The sequence below is a fragment of the Podarcis pityusensis genome (genome assembly GCF_964106645.2).
Source record: "Podarcis pityusensis genome assembly, chromosome: 16".
Lineage (NCBI taxonomy): Eukaryota > Metazoa > Chordata > Lepidosauria > Squamata > Lacertidae > Podarcis > Podarcis pityusensis.
In genome coordinates, this window is record NC_138041.1 from 26,167,031 (window position 1) to 26,181,593 (window position 14,563).

At 41.9% G+C, this 14,563-nt stretch overlaps 2 protein-coding genes across 2 annotated transcripts in view; one reads left to right on the forward strand and one right to left on the reverse strand.

Annotated features, from left to right (window-relative positions):
• DRG1 (developmentally regulated GTP binding protein 1) overlaps positions 1-14,563 on the forward strand; it is a 165,524-nt gene that overhangs the window by 10,774 nt on the left and 140,187 nt on the right. The gene's annotated exons all lie outside the window — the stretch shown is intronic.
• LOC308465973 (protein CUSTOS) lies at positions 8,497-14,528 on the reverse strand. The gene is made up of 6 exons (XM_080986483.1): positions 14,183-14,528; positions 13,486-13,531; positions 12,672-12,770; positions 11,362-11,435; positions 10,051-10,144; positions 8,497-9,654 (listed from the first exon to the last, which is right to left on the reverse strand). The coding sequence occupies exons 1-6, from the start codon at positions 14,325-14,327 to the stop codon at positions 9,300-9,302; spliced, it is 813 nt and encodes a 270-aa protein (XP_080842609.1). The 5' UTR covers positions 14,328-14,528; the 3' UTR covers positions 8,497-9,299.

Below are 14,563 nucleotides of genomic sequence, written 5' to 3' on the forward strand. Positions count from 1 at the left end.
AGACCTCCGGAACGAATTAAGTACTTAACCTGAGGTACCACTGTACTCTTATAAAACTACAGGTTATTACAATAATCCTGCCAAAGTTTTTATCTGTTTATAATTTATCTGTAAATATTTAATAAACCATTTCCATTCTTTTATTTAAAAATTTGCTATCTCAATTTCTTATTCGTCCGGTGAGTTTCACCATTTCTGCATATTCCGTAAGTTTTTGTATCCATTCTTCCTTTGCCGGGACTTCTGCTTCTTTCCATTTTGGGGCAAGTAACATTCTTGCTGCTGTAGTTGCATACATGAATAAGTTTCTATATATTTTAGGTAGTTCTGTCCCTATAATTCCCTCTAACACATGCGATTTCAACGCCAAAGCATTGAGATAATTTCTCCATAGAAACCGCCACTCTGGCGGTTCCCTCACTGCAAGAAGTGAGGTTACAGGGAACCAGGCAGAGGGCCTTTTCTGTACTGGCGCCCACCCTGTGGAACGCCTTCCCATCACAATGTCAAGGAGATAAAGAAGTATCTGACTTTTAGAAGACATCTGAAGGCGGCCCTGCTTAGGGAAGTTTTTAATGTTTGATGTTTTATCATGTTTTTAGTATTCTGTTGGTAGCTGCCCAGAGTGGCTGGGGTGGTCCGGAGTATAAGTTGTTGTTGCTGTATATTTTTCTTTGTTGTAAGTCACTTGGCAAACAAATAATAATAATAATAATAATAATAATAATGGGAAATAACAATAATAATGGAAAATAATAATAGTAATGGAAAATAATAATAATGGAAAATAATAATGGAATTGTAGAGCTCTCTACAATTCGCTCCGTAAGAGGAGCACTCTACCTAAGAGGAGCAGGCTAGCTTAAGGGCTGCAGGGCACACACAGCTCTGCTCTCAAACACGTTCTCTCTGCAGCACCCGCAACTTGAGGCCATTGCCCAACAGTAGGGCCAGCTCCGCAGAAACCCTCAGAATCATCACAGTGCCTTCCTGCTGCTTCTAAGTGGGTTATGATATTGAGGACAACCAAGTTCCCATTGGAAAAGTTGCCCTGCATTAGCTACCAGGCGTCAGAGCAAGTGCAGTGAAGGTAGATTTTTTAAGGTAGATCAACCTCTGTGAAAGGAGATGGAGAGAGACGGCTCTGGTTAAATTTGACCCCACTTCAAGCAGATTTAATATCATACAAAAATAAATTTGATAATGGGTCGGTGGGCAGGAAGGACACAGAACAAACTACGGAAGGCCAGGGATGGTCATGTGAGATCTCATGGGAACTTTGACGGTCCCACGAGATCTCACAAGAGCATCCCAGAACCGGCATGCTCAGTGGGTCTTGCCCCTCTAGCAAGGAAGAGAGCTAAAACTCCTTTCCCGTGCAAGGTTAACTGCAAGCAGCTGAAATCCCACAAGTTAATTGTGCATAAGGTTCAACCATTCTGTACGTGCTACAGTAAAACTGTAGCTGCAGCAGACACTAACTGGAACGCCAGAAACCATTTGTGAACTCAACTGCGCAGGCCCTTCTGACAGCCCTCGAGCAAGGACATTTTCAGCAGTCATTTCATCACCAGAAGCTGAAGTAGCTGCTTCTGCATGCCTGGCAACTGCAGCCAAAATTACACCATGGAGCTCATGGTCAGAAATATCCCTGAGACCCACAGACAATTAAATGAAATCTTCAAAGAGGATAACAAGGGAGGATTCACTTACAGAGTTTCCAAATTGCAAAAGGATGTTATAGATGATAAGTCCAAATTATTAAATAAGGCGTATAATATACTTTTGGAATGGGAAACTAAAGATGAAGAAGTTAATGATTAAGTGGACACAGGATATAGGTCACAATATACAATTTGAGGATTGGATAAGGCTTTGGAAAGTAAATTTGAAATTTACGGATTGTATATTTTTTTTTTTTTAAAGCAATTTATTAAATTTTACAATAAAAATAAACATGATAAACAATGTAACATTGATCTTAACATATTTTCACATTTTCTTTGGACTTCCTCACATCTCCCGCTCCCATTTTCATCGTTAAAACATTTTGTCAGCAATTTATCCTCTTATTTAAATTCTTATATCCCTTCTATATTTCCTAATCTTATAATTCTCAGAAGAAGCTAAATTTCACAGTCTTACTTATTTTCTTAAAAACTTCTAAATTTAGTGGTGCTCAGTTATTTTGATCTAGCATCTTATTTAACATTCACTCAAATTGCAATACTTTTGTAAATAGTTCTTAAATTTCTTCCAGTCCTCCTCAATCCTCTCTTCTCCCAGGTCACGGATTCTGCCGGTCATTTCAGCCAGTTCCATGTAGTCTATCAGTTGTATCTGCCATTCTTCCAGTGTGGGTAGATCTTGAGTTTTCCAGTGTTTTGCGAGAAGTATCCTTGCTGCTGTTGTTGCATACATAAAAAATGTCTGGTCCTTCTTTGCCACCCCTTGGCCGACAATACCCAAAAGGAAAGCCTCTGGTTTCTTAGTGAAGGTATATTTAAATACCTTTTTCAGTTCATTATAAATCGTTTCCCAGAACGCCTTCACTTTAGGGCAAGTCCACCAGAGGTGGAAGAACGTTCCGTCACACTCTTTGCATTTCCAACACTTATTATCAGACAGGTGGTAAATTTTAGCAAGTTTGACTGGGGTCATATACCATCTATAAATCATTTTCATTACATTTTCTTTCAGGGCGTTACATGCAGTAAATTTCAATCCATTACTCCACAACCTCTCCCAGTCCTCAAACATGATATTATGCCCAATATCCTGTGCCCACCTTATCATAGCCGATTTAACCGTTTCGTCTTGTGTATTCCATTTCAACAGCAAGTTATACATCCTTGAAAGTACCTTAATCTTTGGTTCTAACAATTCTGTTTCTAATTTCGATTTCTCCACCTGGAACCCTAGTTTCTTATCATTTTTAAAAACTTCTTTAATCTGAGCGTAATGTAACCAATCTCGCACTTTGTCTTTCATTTTCTCCAGACTCTGCAATTTCCAATTGTCTCCATCCTTTTCTAGTATTTCCCAATATTTTGGCCATTTAGCCTCCATATTGGGTCTTTTTCGGGCCTTGGCTTCCAAAGGTGAAAGCCACCTTGGTGTTTTATTTTCCAGCAAGTCTTTGTATTTTGTCCAGACATTAAACAATGATTTTCTGACAATATGGTTCTTAAAGGCCTTATTTGCTTTAACCTTGTCATACCATAAATATGCATGCCATCCAAAGGTATTGTTGAACCCTTCCAAATCTAACACATCAGTGTCTTCAAGAAGTAGCCAGTCTTTTAGCCAGCAGAACGCTGCGGCTTCATAATACAACTTTAAGTCTGGCAGGGCAAAGCCCCCTCTTTGTTTTGCATCGGTTAATATCTTGAACTTAATTCTGGGCTTTTTGCCCTGCCAGACAAACTTAGAAATGTCTCTCTGCCACTTCTGAAGGCACTCCGTTTTGTCCAAAACCTGAAGTGTTTGAAATAAGAACAACATCCTTGGCAATACATTCATCTTGATAGCAGCAATTCGGCCTAACAAAGAAAGTTTCAATTTTGACCAACTATCTAAGTCTCTCTTAATTTCTGTCCAACATTTTTCATAATTGTCCTTAAATAGACTTAGATTTTTTGCTGTTATGTTTACCCCTAGGTATTTTACTTTTTTAACCACATTAAGTTCCGTCTCATTCTGAAACCGTTCTGACTCTGTATTAGTCAAGTTTTTCCCCAAAACCTTAGTTTTCTGTTTATTTAATTTAAATCCAGCCACCCGACCAAAGTCATTAATCAATTGTAATACTCTTTTCGTACTGGGCTCTGGCTTCTGCAAGGTCAAAACCAGGTCATCTGCGAAAGCTTTTAATTTATATTGTTTCTGACCGACCTGAATTCCTTCCACCAACCGATCCCTTCTAATCATGTTCAATAGCACTTCCAGAACCGAAATAAATAACAAAGGGGAGATAGGGCAACCTTGTCGTGTCCCTTTTTCAATTTTAAACTCTTCTGTAACCACATTATTAACTATCAGTTTAGCTTTCTGTTCTGAATATATCGCCTCAATCCCATTCTCAAAACCCCGTCCCACTCCCATCTCTTTCAAATTTCCCATCATAAATTTCCAGGAGATATTGTCAAAGGCCTTCTCCGCATCTATAAAAATTAAAACTGCTTTTGTGTTTATGTCTGTTTGCAAAAGTTCCAAAATGTCAATAATGTTCCTTGTATTGGCAAACAGATGTCTTCCTGGGAGAAAGCCAGCCTGGTCCTTATGAATTACTTCATTTAAAACTTTTTTAAATCTATTTGCCAAAATGTCTGCAAATATTTTGTAATCCACATTTAAAAGAGAGATGGGACGGTAGTTCTTAAGTTGTGTCTTTTCAGCTTCCGACTTTGGTATTAATGTGATAAACGCTTCCTTCCACGACTCCGGTGCCCTCCTCCCCTCCATAATTTCATTGCTGACCTCCATCAAAGGTTGTATCAAATAGTCTTTCAATGTCTTATAGTACTTGGAGGTCAGCCCATCTGGTCCTGGAGATTTGCCAAGTTGCATGTTCTGGATAGCTTGTTCGATCTCCTGTCGTGTTATTTTAGAATTCAGGGTTGTCCTATTTTCTTGTGACAATTTAGATAGTCCGTTTTTTGCCAAAAATTGTTTAATCTCAACCTCATCTTGCGGCCCTTGGGTGTATAGTTTTTTGAAGTATCTCTGGAAACACTTTCTAATGTCCACTGGATTCTGGATGTTTTTTCCATCAACCTCTAAGTTTGTAACAGTATTTAATCTTTGTCTTCTCTTCAACTGCCAAGCTAGCAGTTTTCCACATTTATTCGCCGACTCAAACGTTTTTTGTTTCATTAATTTAACCTTCCATTCAATTTCCTGATTTATCAATTTAGAATATTGTGTTTGATAAAGTTTAATTTCTCTCAGAGTTGGCTGTGACTTCGGATTCACTCTTAATTTCTTCTCTAATTCTTTTATTTTATCCAAGATCTTATCTTTTTTCTCATTTTGTGTTCTTTTCTTCACTGCATTCTGTTGTATCAAGAATCCCCTCATTACAGCTTTGCTTGCGTCCCAGATTATTCTTTTTTCCACCATATTATTCATGTTTATCTCAAAATAGTCCTTCAAAACTTTTTGGGCCTTCTTGGTAATTTCCTGATCTCTAAACAAATTGTCATTCATCTTCCATCTAAAGGATCCAGTTGGTAATAGTGTCATATCCATCTTTACTGCATTATGGTCGGAGCAGGTCTTTGGGCAGATTTCCACTTTTCTGACCTTAGGTGCCAGGCCTCTAGAAATCCATATTTGGTCGATTCTTGTCCAGGTCAGTTGGGCTTCAGAAAAGAATGTTCCCTCTCTTCCTAGTGGGTTCTTTGTCCTCCAAATGTCAATCAAATCCATATTGTCAATCATTTCGAAAAAGGTTTTAGGTAGTCTGCCGTCTTTTGTAACATTTTGACTTTGTGACTTGTCCATGTTAGTTGATACGACCCCATTCATATCTCCCATCATTATGATGTTGTTGTAGTCTAGATAGTCCAGCATTGTCTCCTGCAGCTTCTTGTAAAATTCCGATTTCCCTTCATTAGGTGCATAAATTCCTAATATCAGCAGTTTCTCTCCTTGATATTGTATCTCAATAGCCAAAATTCTTCCATGTTCATCTTTAAACAGGAATTTAGGTGACAGGCTCTCTTTTGCATATATCACCACGCCTCTCTTCTTAACTTTGTCCGAAGATACAAATTCCTGGCCCAATCTTTTATTTATTAACACTTTTCTGTGGAGCCTCGTCACATGTGTTTCTTGTAAACAAATAATGTCCAATTGTTCTTTTTTTAATATATGAAATATTTTCTTCCTTTTTTCCGGAATGTTACAACCATTAATATTCCAGCTCAACAGTTGCAGAGACATCCTGAACTATCTGGTTATTTTTCAAGGGGTGGTATCTTCTCAGGGTCTTCAGGTTCCACAGATGCTGATGTTGGTACTGGCGTTGCCTCAGGCCCAGAAGGTAGTTCAATTCTTTTTTGAAGGTCCTCTCCGTATGTAGACAGGAATTTGTCTCTCTCTTCAAGTGTTCTCACTTTGACCTTTCTCCCTCTAAAGGTAAAAGATAATCCTTGGGGAAATTCCCACCTGAATGGAATTGCGTTGCTCCTTAGTAGTTTAACAAGTTCAGAATAGGCGGCTCTAAGATCAAGCAGTAGTCTTGGGATATCTTTATAAATTTCAATTCTTCTATCCAACACCTCCAGTGATTTTACAAAGTGTAGTCCCAAAATCTTATCCCTTTCCTCCTTTGATCTCAATGTTATCAAACAGTCTCTGGGCCTCTCCTTCTTTATAAATCTTCCAAGTCTGAAAGCTGACACAATTTTAAAGTCCTTTTCTTCCAAGTTCCAGAACTTGGAGAATTCTTTGGTCAAAAACTCAGTTAGATGTCCTTCTTCTGCCTCTTGTAGTGATCTAATCCTTAAGTTGTTCTCACGGTTTCGCAGTTCTATCATCGAGAGATAAATCTGGTGTTCCCCGACTTGTTTAGTGAGTGGTCTTACCTCTTGCTCTAAATTTTCAAATCTTTGTCTGGTGTCCTCAGTCAATTTCCGATTTTCTGCTGAGGCCTCCGTTAACTGTCCAATTGCTTGTGCATTCTGTACCACTTGTGTGGTTAATTTATTTAGACATTCTGTGTTTTTATCAATCTTTGCTGATTGCGCATCTGCTTTCTTGTCCAAAGCTTCCAATTTTTCAAAAATTTTGTCTAGTACAGAAACAGATGCTCCTGAGGCCATATCTTCCAGTTGTAACTGCTCTGCTTCGCCCTCTCCCTCCACTTCTGAGGGCAAAGTAGGCACAGATGATCTGCGTGTCTGTGAGGCTGAGGTTAGAGTTGTTAGAGTTGTTTGTTTAGCTCTCCCTCTTTTTCTTGTGCCACTCATTCCAACGTTATCTGTCAGTCAAGGTCACACTGAGTTGTTCCCATGGGAATGGAAAGGTCCAGAGCAAGCAAACAGCAAGGGGAATCGAAAGTAAAAAGTGTATGTAAAATCACTGTTATAATCCAATCCTCTAGAGGGAGCTTAATCTGTCTTTCAGAGTCTAATTTAATGTCCAAGAACCTTCAAATACAAATGTTTAGCAGAGTTTATAAATGGTCACTTTGTTGCAGACAGTGCTTATTTATCTCCAAAAAGAATGTTTCAAATTTAAAAGGTCTCAATACCCTCAGATTGTTTCAAGTTCCAATATACAGTATCCAAATCTGCAGTACTGACAGCTCCCTTAGTACTCAGGCAGCTCCTGATTCTGGGTTTCACCTTCTAGTTTGTAATCCAATAAGAGGAGGAAAGTCAAGTGCAAATAGAAATCCCAAATCTTTAGCTTAAAGTCTTTACTTTAAGATGCAAGTTCAAATAGATGCTTAGATCTGTAAAACTTAGAGTCTCTTTCTTTCAGCCTCCACTCCTCCAGCTGATTGCTTTTTTTTCAAGTTCAATGGCTGCGGAAGACGGACTTCCTGCTTCCACGTCTCTCCGCTCTCAGCCAAGTTCAAGCCAATTTAAGTTTCCCTTTTAAAGTCTCAAATTCAAGTGATTCAGTCTTTTACTCACAAGTTAGTTGCTTTTTCGTCCGGATCCGTAATTTAGCAGGAAAAGGGATCAGCGCTCACCGACAGTAGCAGCGCGGCTTCGCTCCTCAGGCTGTGAAACAGCTCACAGCGCCGCAACCCCCCTCCGTGCTCCGGAGCCCCTTACGGGGTTCCTTCTGCACTTGGAGGGTCGCTCTAGGCGCCCACCGAGCCTCAAGACCCCAGGCTCTTGCCGCCTGGGGTTTTCCAGAGTGGGTCTCCGCTTCGCCGTAGCGGACGACCCGTTGCCTGCGGAGCCTCCTCTCCCGTTCAGAAGAGGACCGCCATTGCCGTTCGCGCCGCCCCCGGAAGTCGAAATTTACGGATTGTATATTGTTGAAAGAGAACTATATGAAGATGATGTATAGGTGGTATGTGACACCAACAAAATTGGCAAAAATGTATAAAACAGAATAAAAGAACTGTTGGAGGTGTAAAGAAGGGGAAGGTACATTTTACCATATGTGGTGGGATTGTAAGATTATTTTTTAAAAATGGGAAATGATATAAAATGAATTGGAAAAAATGTTTAAAATAACATTTCTAAAAAACCAGAAGCTTTTCTGTTAGGTATTTTAGGACAAGAGCTGCCAAAAGAAAAATGGACATTATTCATGTATGCTACAACAGCAGCAAGAATCTTAATAGGACAAAACTGGAAGACTGGAGAAATACCATCAAAAGAACAATGGCAAGAAAAGTTGATGAAATATGCAGAGTTGGCAAAGTTAATGGATAAACTGCGTTAAAAGGACAATAGTGATTTTGAAAAAGAATGGGAACCTTTTACAACCTATTTGCAGAAACAACAAAAAAACGGACCGCTGGCAGGATTTAAATAAACATTTACAACTTTATTTAACAATGTGACAACACAATACTTTATACAAACAGCAGAATGTAACATCTGACGTAATAAACCAGAAATGGAAGTCGAGGGAAGTCAATAGGGAGGGGGGAAATTGGAAAATGAATGTTATTGATATTGGATATTTGTTATGAAAAAAAGAAAATCAACTAAAAAAATTATTTTTTTTAAAAAAAGAAATATCCCTGAGACGACATTACAGGGGAGATGGAATCAGTCTGCATCAAACTGTGACATGCCTGTCAGGAAGGCACCCATCCACTGCTATTATCAGTGTTTGACGATGACGAGCTCTGTTCAGCCTGCCCAACAAGTTGATCATAGCCCACTGGCCACATGGGGCAGCTGAGCTGAGCAGGGGCCCTGATGAACCTCTTGGTTTTGTGGCTTGAGAATATAAAAGTAGAGAGATTTGTCGAGCACTTGGGAGAACTGGATCCATGGCTAGTAGGCAGCCTGGGAGGTCACAAGCTGCGCAGGCCCAAGGGGGGGGGGGGAAGGGACCCAGGAGAGCCATCCACGGATGTCTTACCCACCCACTGCCCACCTGAGCAGTCCAGTAAGCAGCTCCAACAAGTCCTCATTCTCTGTAACATGGGGAGTTTCCTCTGCGTTTTTACAGGGCATCCCTCGCGGCAGGGAGTGCCAAACTAAGTTCTTTGATTCCATAAAATATAAAATTCAACAACTGTGTTTCCTTCAATGCAGGCCAGACCAATCAAGAGCCACATCAGGTAGCTCTTCCTAGTACCAAGTGTCTGTAAAACATCACTCCATCCTTATTTCCACTTTCCCCCTTTTCTTCTTCTTCTTCCTCTTCTTCATCACTGCCATATCCTCCGTACTCGCGTTCTCTCCTCTCCTGCTTGCTCCATCGAAGCCCGAGGGCCCTTCAGTCCCATGACATGCTCCTTCTCTGGCCTCCTGCTCATTGCTGTTCTCGCCATTCATTTTTGCCTTCTTTTTCCTCCTTTTCTTCTTCTGGCTGGGCTCCGTGGCCGGGCAGTGGTGGTCCTGGCTGGAATTCTGGAGCACTGCTGGGAGGCCGCTATGTTTCAGGATGTCTGCTGCTGTCACCGTGGCTTCCTGGCACCTCTGCCATTCTTCGTCACTGTCCTGCTCACTGGAAAGAGTTACAGGCAAAACGGTGGTAGAGTTAAAACCTTGGAATTCGCTCCTGCGGCCACCAACTTAAGATGGCTTTAAAAAGAGGAGCAGACCAATTCACGGAGAAGAGGGTTATGGATAACTACTAGCCATGCTTATTATAAATTAATCACTATTGACACACCTGGGAATCCCAAGTGCTGGGGAAGGGAGGGGGTAGCCTTGGGAGCATCGCAAGGGTCGGACACAGCTGGGTGGGCGGCCTGGGATCCCCACCACCTGCTGCAGGATGTGTAAAATGCCAGACCTCCCCATCAGAGATGAGTCCTGTCATCAGCTGCAGCCTCTAAGCCAGCTGCCTGGCTGGCCAGTTCCACCTCTGTCATGCACACCTGCCAGAGCAGCATCTCACCTGGAGCTGCAGTACCGCTGTCGCTGCCTTCCCACAGCCTGAGGTTCTGGCTCCCCACAGTCTCCTGGCACTGATGAGGAGAAGAGGCGGAAGCCTAAGACATTGGAAGAAAAGTGGGGAAGTTATTAGGGCACCTTCTGTGTTGGGGTCACACCAGGACCGCATATCCAAAGGACATGTAGGAATGCAAGTTCTCCAACCCAACTAGACATTTTGTGTTTTCGTCTTCTATTTTTGTGCTGTGAGCCACCCTGTGATCTTTGGATGAAGGACAGTATATAAAGTTAATAAATAATAAAAATAATAATAAAGACTACAGTCATACCTCGGGTTAAAGACGCTTCAGGTTGAGCATTTTCAGGTTGCATTCCGTGGCAACCCAGAAGTAACGGAATGGGTTACTTTCGGGTTTTGCCACTTGCGCAAGTGCAGACGCTCAAAATGACGTCACGCGCATGCGCAGAAGTGGCGAATTGCGACCTGCAGACGCAGGTTGCATTCTGCTCAGGATGCGAACGGGGCTCCGGAACGGATCCCGTTCGCATCCAGAGGTACCACTGTATTGGAGCGAGAGGCTGGGAGTGCAAGTGGTCCTCGCTCTGTTAACCAGCAGGGCAGCAGGTATGGCTTCTTGGAATTCTACCAGGCCTCACCAAACCAGGGGCTTCATACTGCCTGTCAATCTGAGAGCCTGGTGTTGCATACACCTATCCCTTACTGTGCCTGAAGTGTGTTCCACAGAGTACTGTGTTTGCCGTCAGAGGCCAAGTCTTCTGTGGCATGGAGGGTGGTGGCACAGAACTGGCCTTTTCAGTGGTGGCTCCCTACCTTTGGAATGGTCTTACCAGGGAAGAATGCCTGGTGCTATTGTTGTCTGTCTTTAGGCAACAGGCAAGAAGACACTTGTTTACCAAGCCTTTTTAATTTTTGATTGGGAAGGTACTTAACAAGATTTGTGCTCATCCTTTAAGTGGGGCAGGAAAGGACTTGTTCTTTTAAAATATATTGCTGCGTTAGTATTTTAGTTTGGTGGTATTGTTGTTTTCCTACTTGGTTTTAATGTATTAGTTCTTTCTATTTTTATTGTGGAAGTTGCTTTGAGACACCCAACTACAAAAATGTGACTAATAAACACAAAAACCTAACAATAAAATATTTGAGGTTTGAGGATACACAGCCTCAGGCTCCAAGGTCCTTGCTTCAAACTCCAGAGTTCCTGACACAACAAGTTTAGAATGCACATACACAAAGAATCAAAGCAACACTTAAATTGATATAAAGCATTTTAGATTATGCAGAGAACCCACTCACCATCGTCTTCAGTCTCTGAGGACTGCAAATTGTCCTGTGCAGGTCCTGGAGAATGCTTCAAAATAGTAATGGAGCTAAAAGAAATAATTACATTTGCACAACGATAAGGGAAACCAGGGGTCATGTTAAAATACTGGTATGACACAAATGATAGAGCAAGCCTAGGAGACTCATTGGTTGGTTAGGTTTTGGCCAGACAATCTGGTACAGTAGTGCCTCGCAAGACAAAATTAATCCGTTCCGCGAGTCTCTTCGTCTTGCGGTTTTTTCGTCTTGCGAAGCACGGCTATTAGCGGTTTAGCGGCTATTAGCGGCTTAGCGGCTATTAACGGCTTAGCGGCTATTAATGGCTTAGCGGCTTTAAGAAAAAGGAAACAAACTCGCAAGACGTTTCGTCTTGCGAAGCAAGCCCATAGGAAAAGTCGTCTTGCGGAATGACTCAAAAAACGGAAAACTCTTTCGTCTAGCGAGTTTTTCGTCTTGCGAGGCATTCGTCTTGCGGGGCACCACTGTACTCATTTGCCAGTCCAGATTCCCAGTTTTCATTATCATGCTTGTTTTTTGTTTTTGTTTTTAAAGAAGCAAGTCTTTAGCTCTGATTCCTGCATTGTAGGGGGTTGGACTAGATGTCCCTTTGGAACCCTTCCAGTTCTGTAATTCTGTGATTGTAAAACCAGAGCTGAAATGTGCAGGCATTATTCCACCCACCTGTTATGGGGAAACTCCCTGCTGCAGTCAGCTAGGATTGACCAGGAAGCAGCAATAATACCCACAGAGACAGTAAATCCTAGATGTAGTCACAGTTGCCCAGAGATGGAACTTCCTGGTTTCTTTCATAGCTATTTTTCCCTCTCACCTGGAGTGGAAGTAATTTTTAGTCCAGGATTTTAGCATGCCTGTGATTGCATGACCTGCCCCTCCCTTCCTCCCTCAAACAAAAGTAAAAAAAAAAAAAAAAGACAGGAGTTTATGTTCTAAGACAGGTGCTTTAATTTAATTTTACAAAGTTGCTTTTTTATTTTTATTTTTTCAAAAAGCTTTTTATTTGTTCCTTAATATGCTAGTTATCCATGACCTGGATGACTGAAGTGCATTAAACTTGGGGCTGGCTTTGATAATGGTTTTAAAAATTCATGATCATGTGATGTCAGTGCTTTAGCATCTGCCTTTAATCTGGAGCACTGGATGTGTCCTGAAGAATTTCTGCACCAAAGCAATTTCTACTTAGAACTCTCCAGAAAATATGAACCCTCTTTTATCTGGGGGAAGGGCTCAAGGAGCATCAATGTCACACCTTTGAGAACATATACCTGTCCAAAATTGCTCCCAATTTCTTTGCAACATGAGCTCGGAATTCTGGAGTGGTCTGCAGCTCATTCCCATCCTGCCCGTGATCGGAGACCTTCTCTCTGTTTAAAGAGAACAAACTACTAAATTATCTTGGAAGTTTGTAGCAAACAGTTCCCTTTGCCTTGAAAGAAGAAGCTGGAATCAGATCCTGAAAACTGTAATGAGCCGGCCAGAGGGCTGTGCAGTATGAAAGATCTGAGTTATGGCCTCAGTGCGAATGCCAAGCAGAGAAGCCAAAGATCTTATATAAACACATTTGGCACCAATTCAGGTTGCCCAATACATGACACGGAGGTATGAGAAACAGACTTATAACTCACCTAGGGTTTTTTTGTTTTTGTTTTTGTTTTAAGATCTAGGTAAGTACAGTCCTGCTATCCTACCCCTAGGTAAATTGGAGAAAAGCATAATTAAACCTAGAATTATGACCAGCTTTCTGGCAGAGGACTCAGGGATGCATTTAGACCAGCATGCCTGGTGAGAGCCTCTTGGGGCTAAAACATGTCAAAAAGAATGGAAACAGTTGTGGAACAGAGTATTTCCTTGGAATAGAGTATTCCCTTGTTCTTATTATATATCTTTATCCTCAATAAAAACTTGATTACCAGGGGTTCTTGACTTTGCACAATTTTGCCTTTGCATGCAGACCCCTGGAACCAAACCGTCACATAAGTGGCAATGTACCACATGATTCTTATGGCTATGTAGCTCAAATTTTAGTTTCTAGTAGAACAGAACACAACGCTCAGTAAACTTTCAAAAAAGCAAAGTTACCTGATGCTAAGTTCAGCGGATGGCAACTTGCTCTTCTTAAAGTTACCTGCAAAAAGTTAACAATTAGGCCCAACATGAAAGCGAAGTTAGTTCAAATTCATTAGCGAGCCCTTTACAAAAGCAGTTTACAAAAAGAATAATGAAATAAAATTATTAGCAAAAGCAATTATTAAAAAAATTAAAACCAGCAACAAACTAAAAACACACCAGTGTTCTAGATATTGAGCTAGGCTTGCCTAAATGAAAATGTTCTTAGCAGGTGTCGAAGAGTAAGAATACAGTGATGTTCCAAAGCGTTAGTGCTGCTACACGAAAAGATTGATTTCTGACAGATTTTTGTTGGTGCTGCAAAAAAGCATCAAAACCTTTGTGGATCATTGTTCTGAGTCACGTGCCTCGAGCCAATCTTTAATTGACTTTAAAGGCTTCTTATCCATCCATCAGTCTAAGGCAGGTATATGTGGCCGTTGGCTTTTGGAGCGCCCAGCCCCTATCAGCCCCAGCCAGTGATGATAGGGGTTGCAGTCCAAGGAAGATGCAGGTGCCCCATTCCTGGTTTTAAGAAATCAACTGGATACAGCCCTATTTCCGGCACACACAAAAATGGGTTTCCTGCAGGGCTTTTTTTGGGATGGGTAAAGTTTCTATCTAGAGAGAGGAAGGTGCTGGCAGGCCTGCCGCTCAGGGCTCTCCCTACCGCCTTTGGGCACCAGCAGGGCCGCTGCTGCTGCTCGCTGTAGCACCGGGTCCCAGGCAGCCTCCCGGAGGCGCCCCAAATCCTCCTCCTCGCTGCCGCTGCTGCTGTTGCTACTCCCGATAGCCGACATGATGGAAATCCCCATGATCGCAGTGCATCCTGGGCGCTGTGGTCCAGACCTCGTGGCTCAGCCCATCCCTAGCCCGGTGCCCTCGGAATTGGACTACAACTCCCATTAGCATAGCCAGATGACGCTAAGTCCGATTACTGTGCTGGCTGGGGCTGATGGGAGTTGCCCAAACAAAAATGTATAGCAGGCTTCCGAAGCAGCAGCAGCACCTCATCAAGAGGCAGGGAGCTCCAAAGTGCAAATGCTGCCAC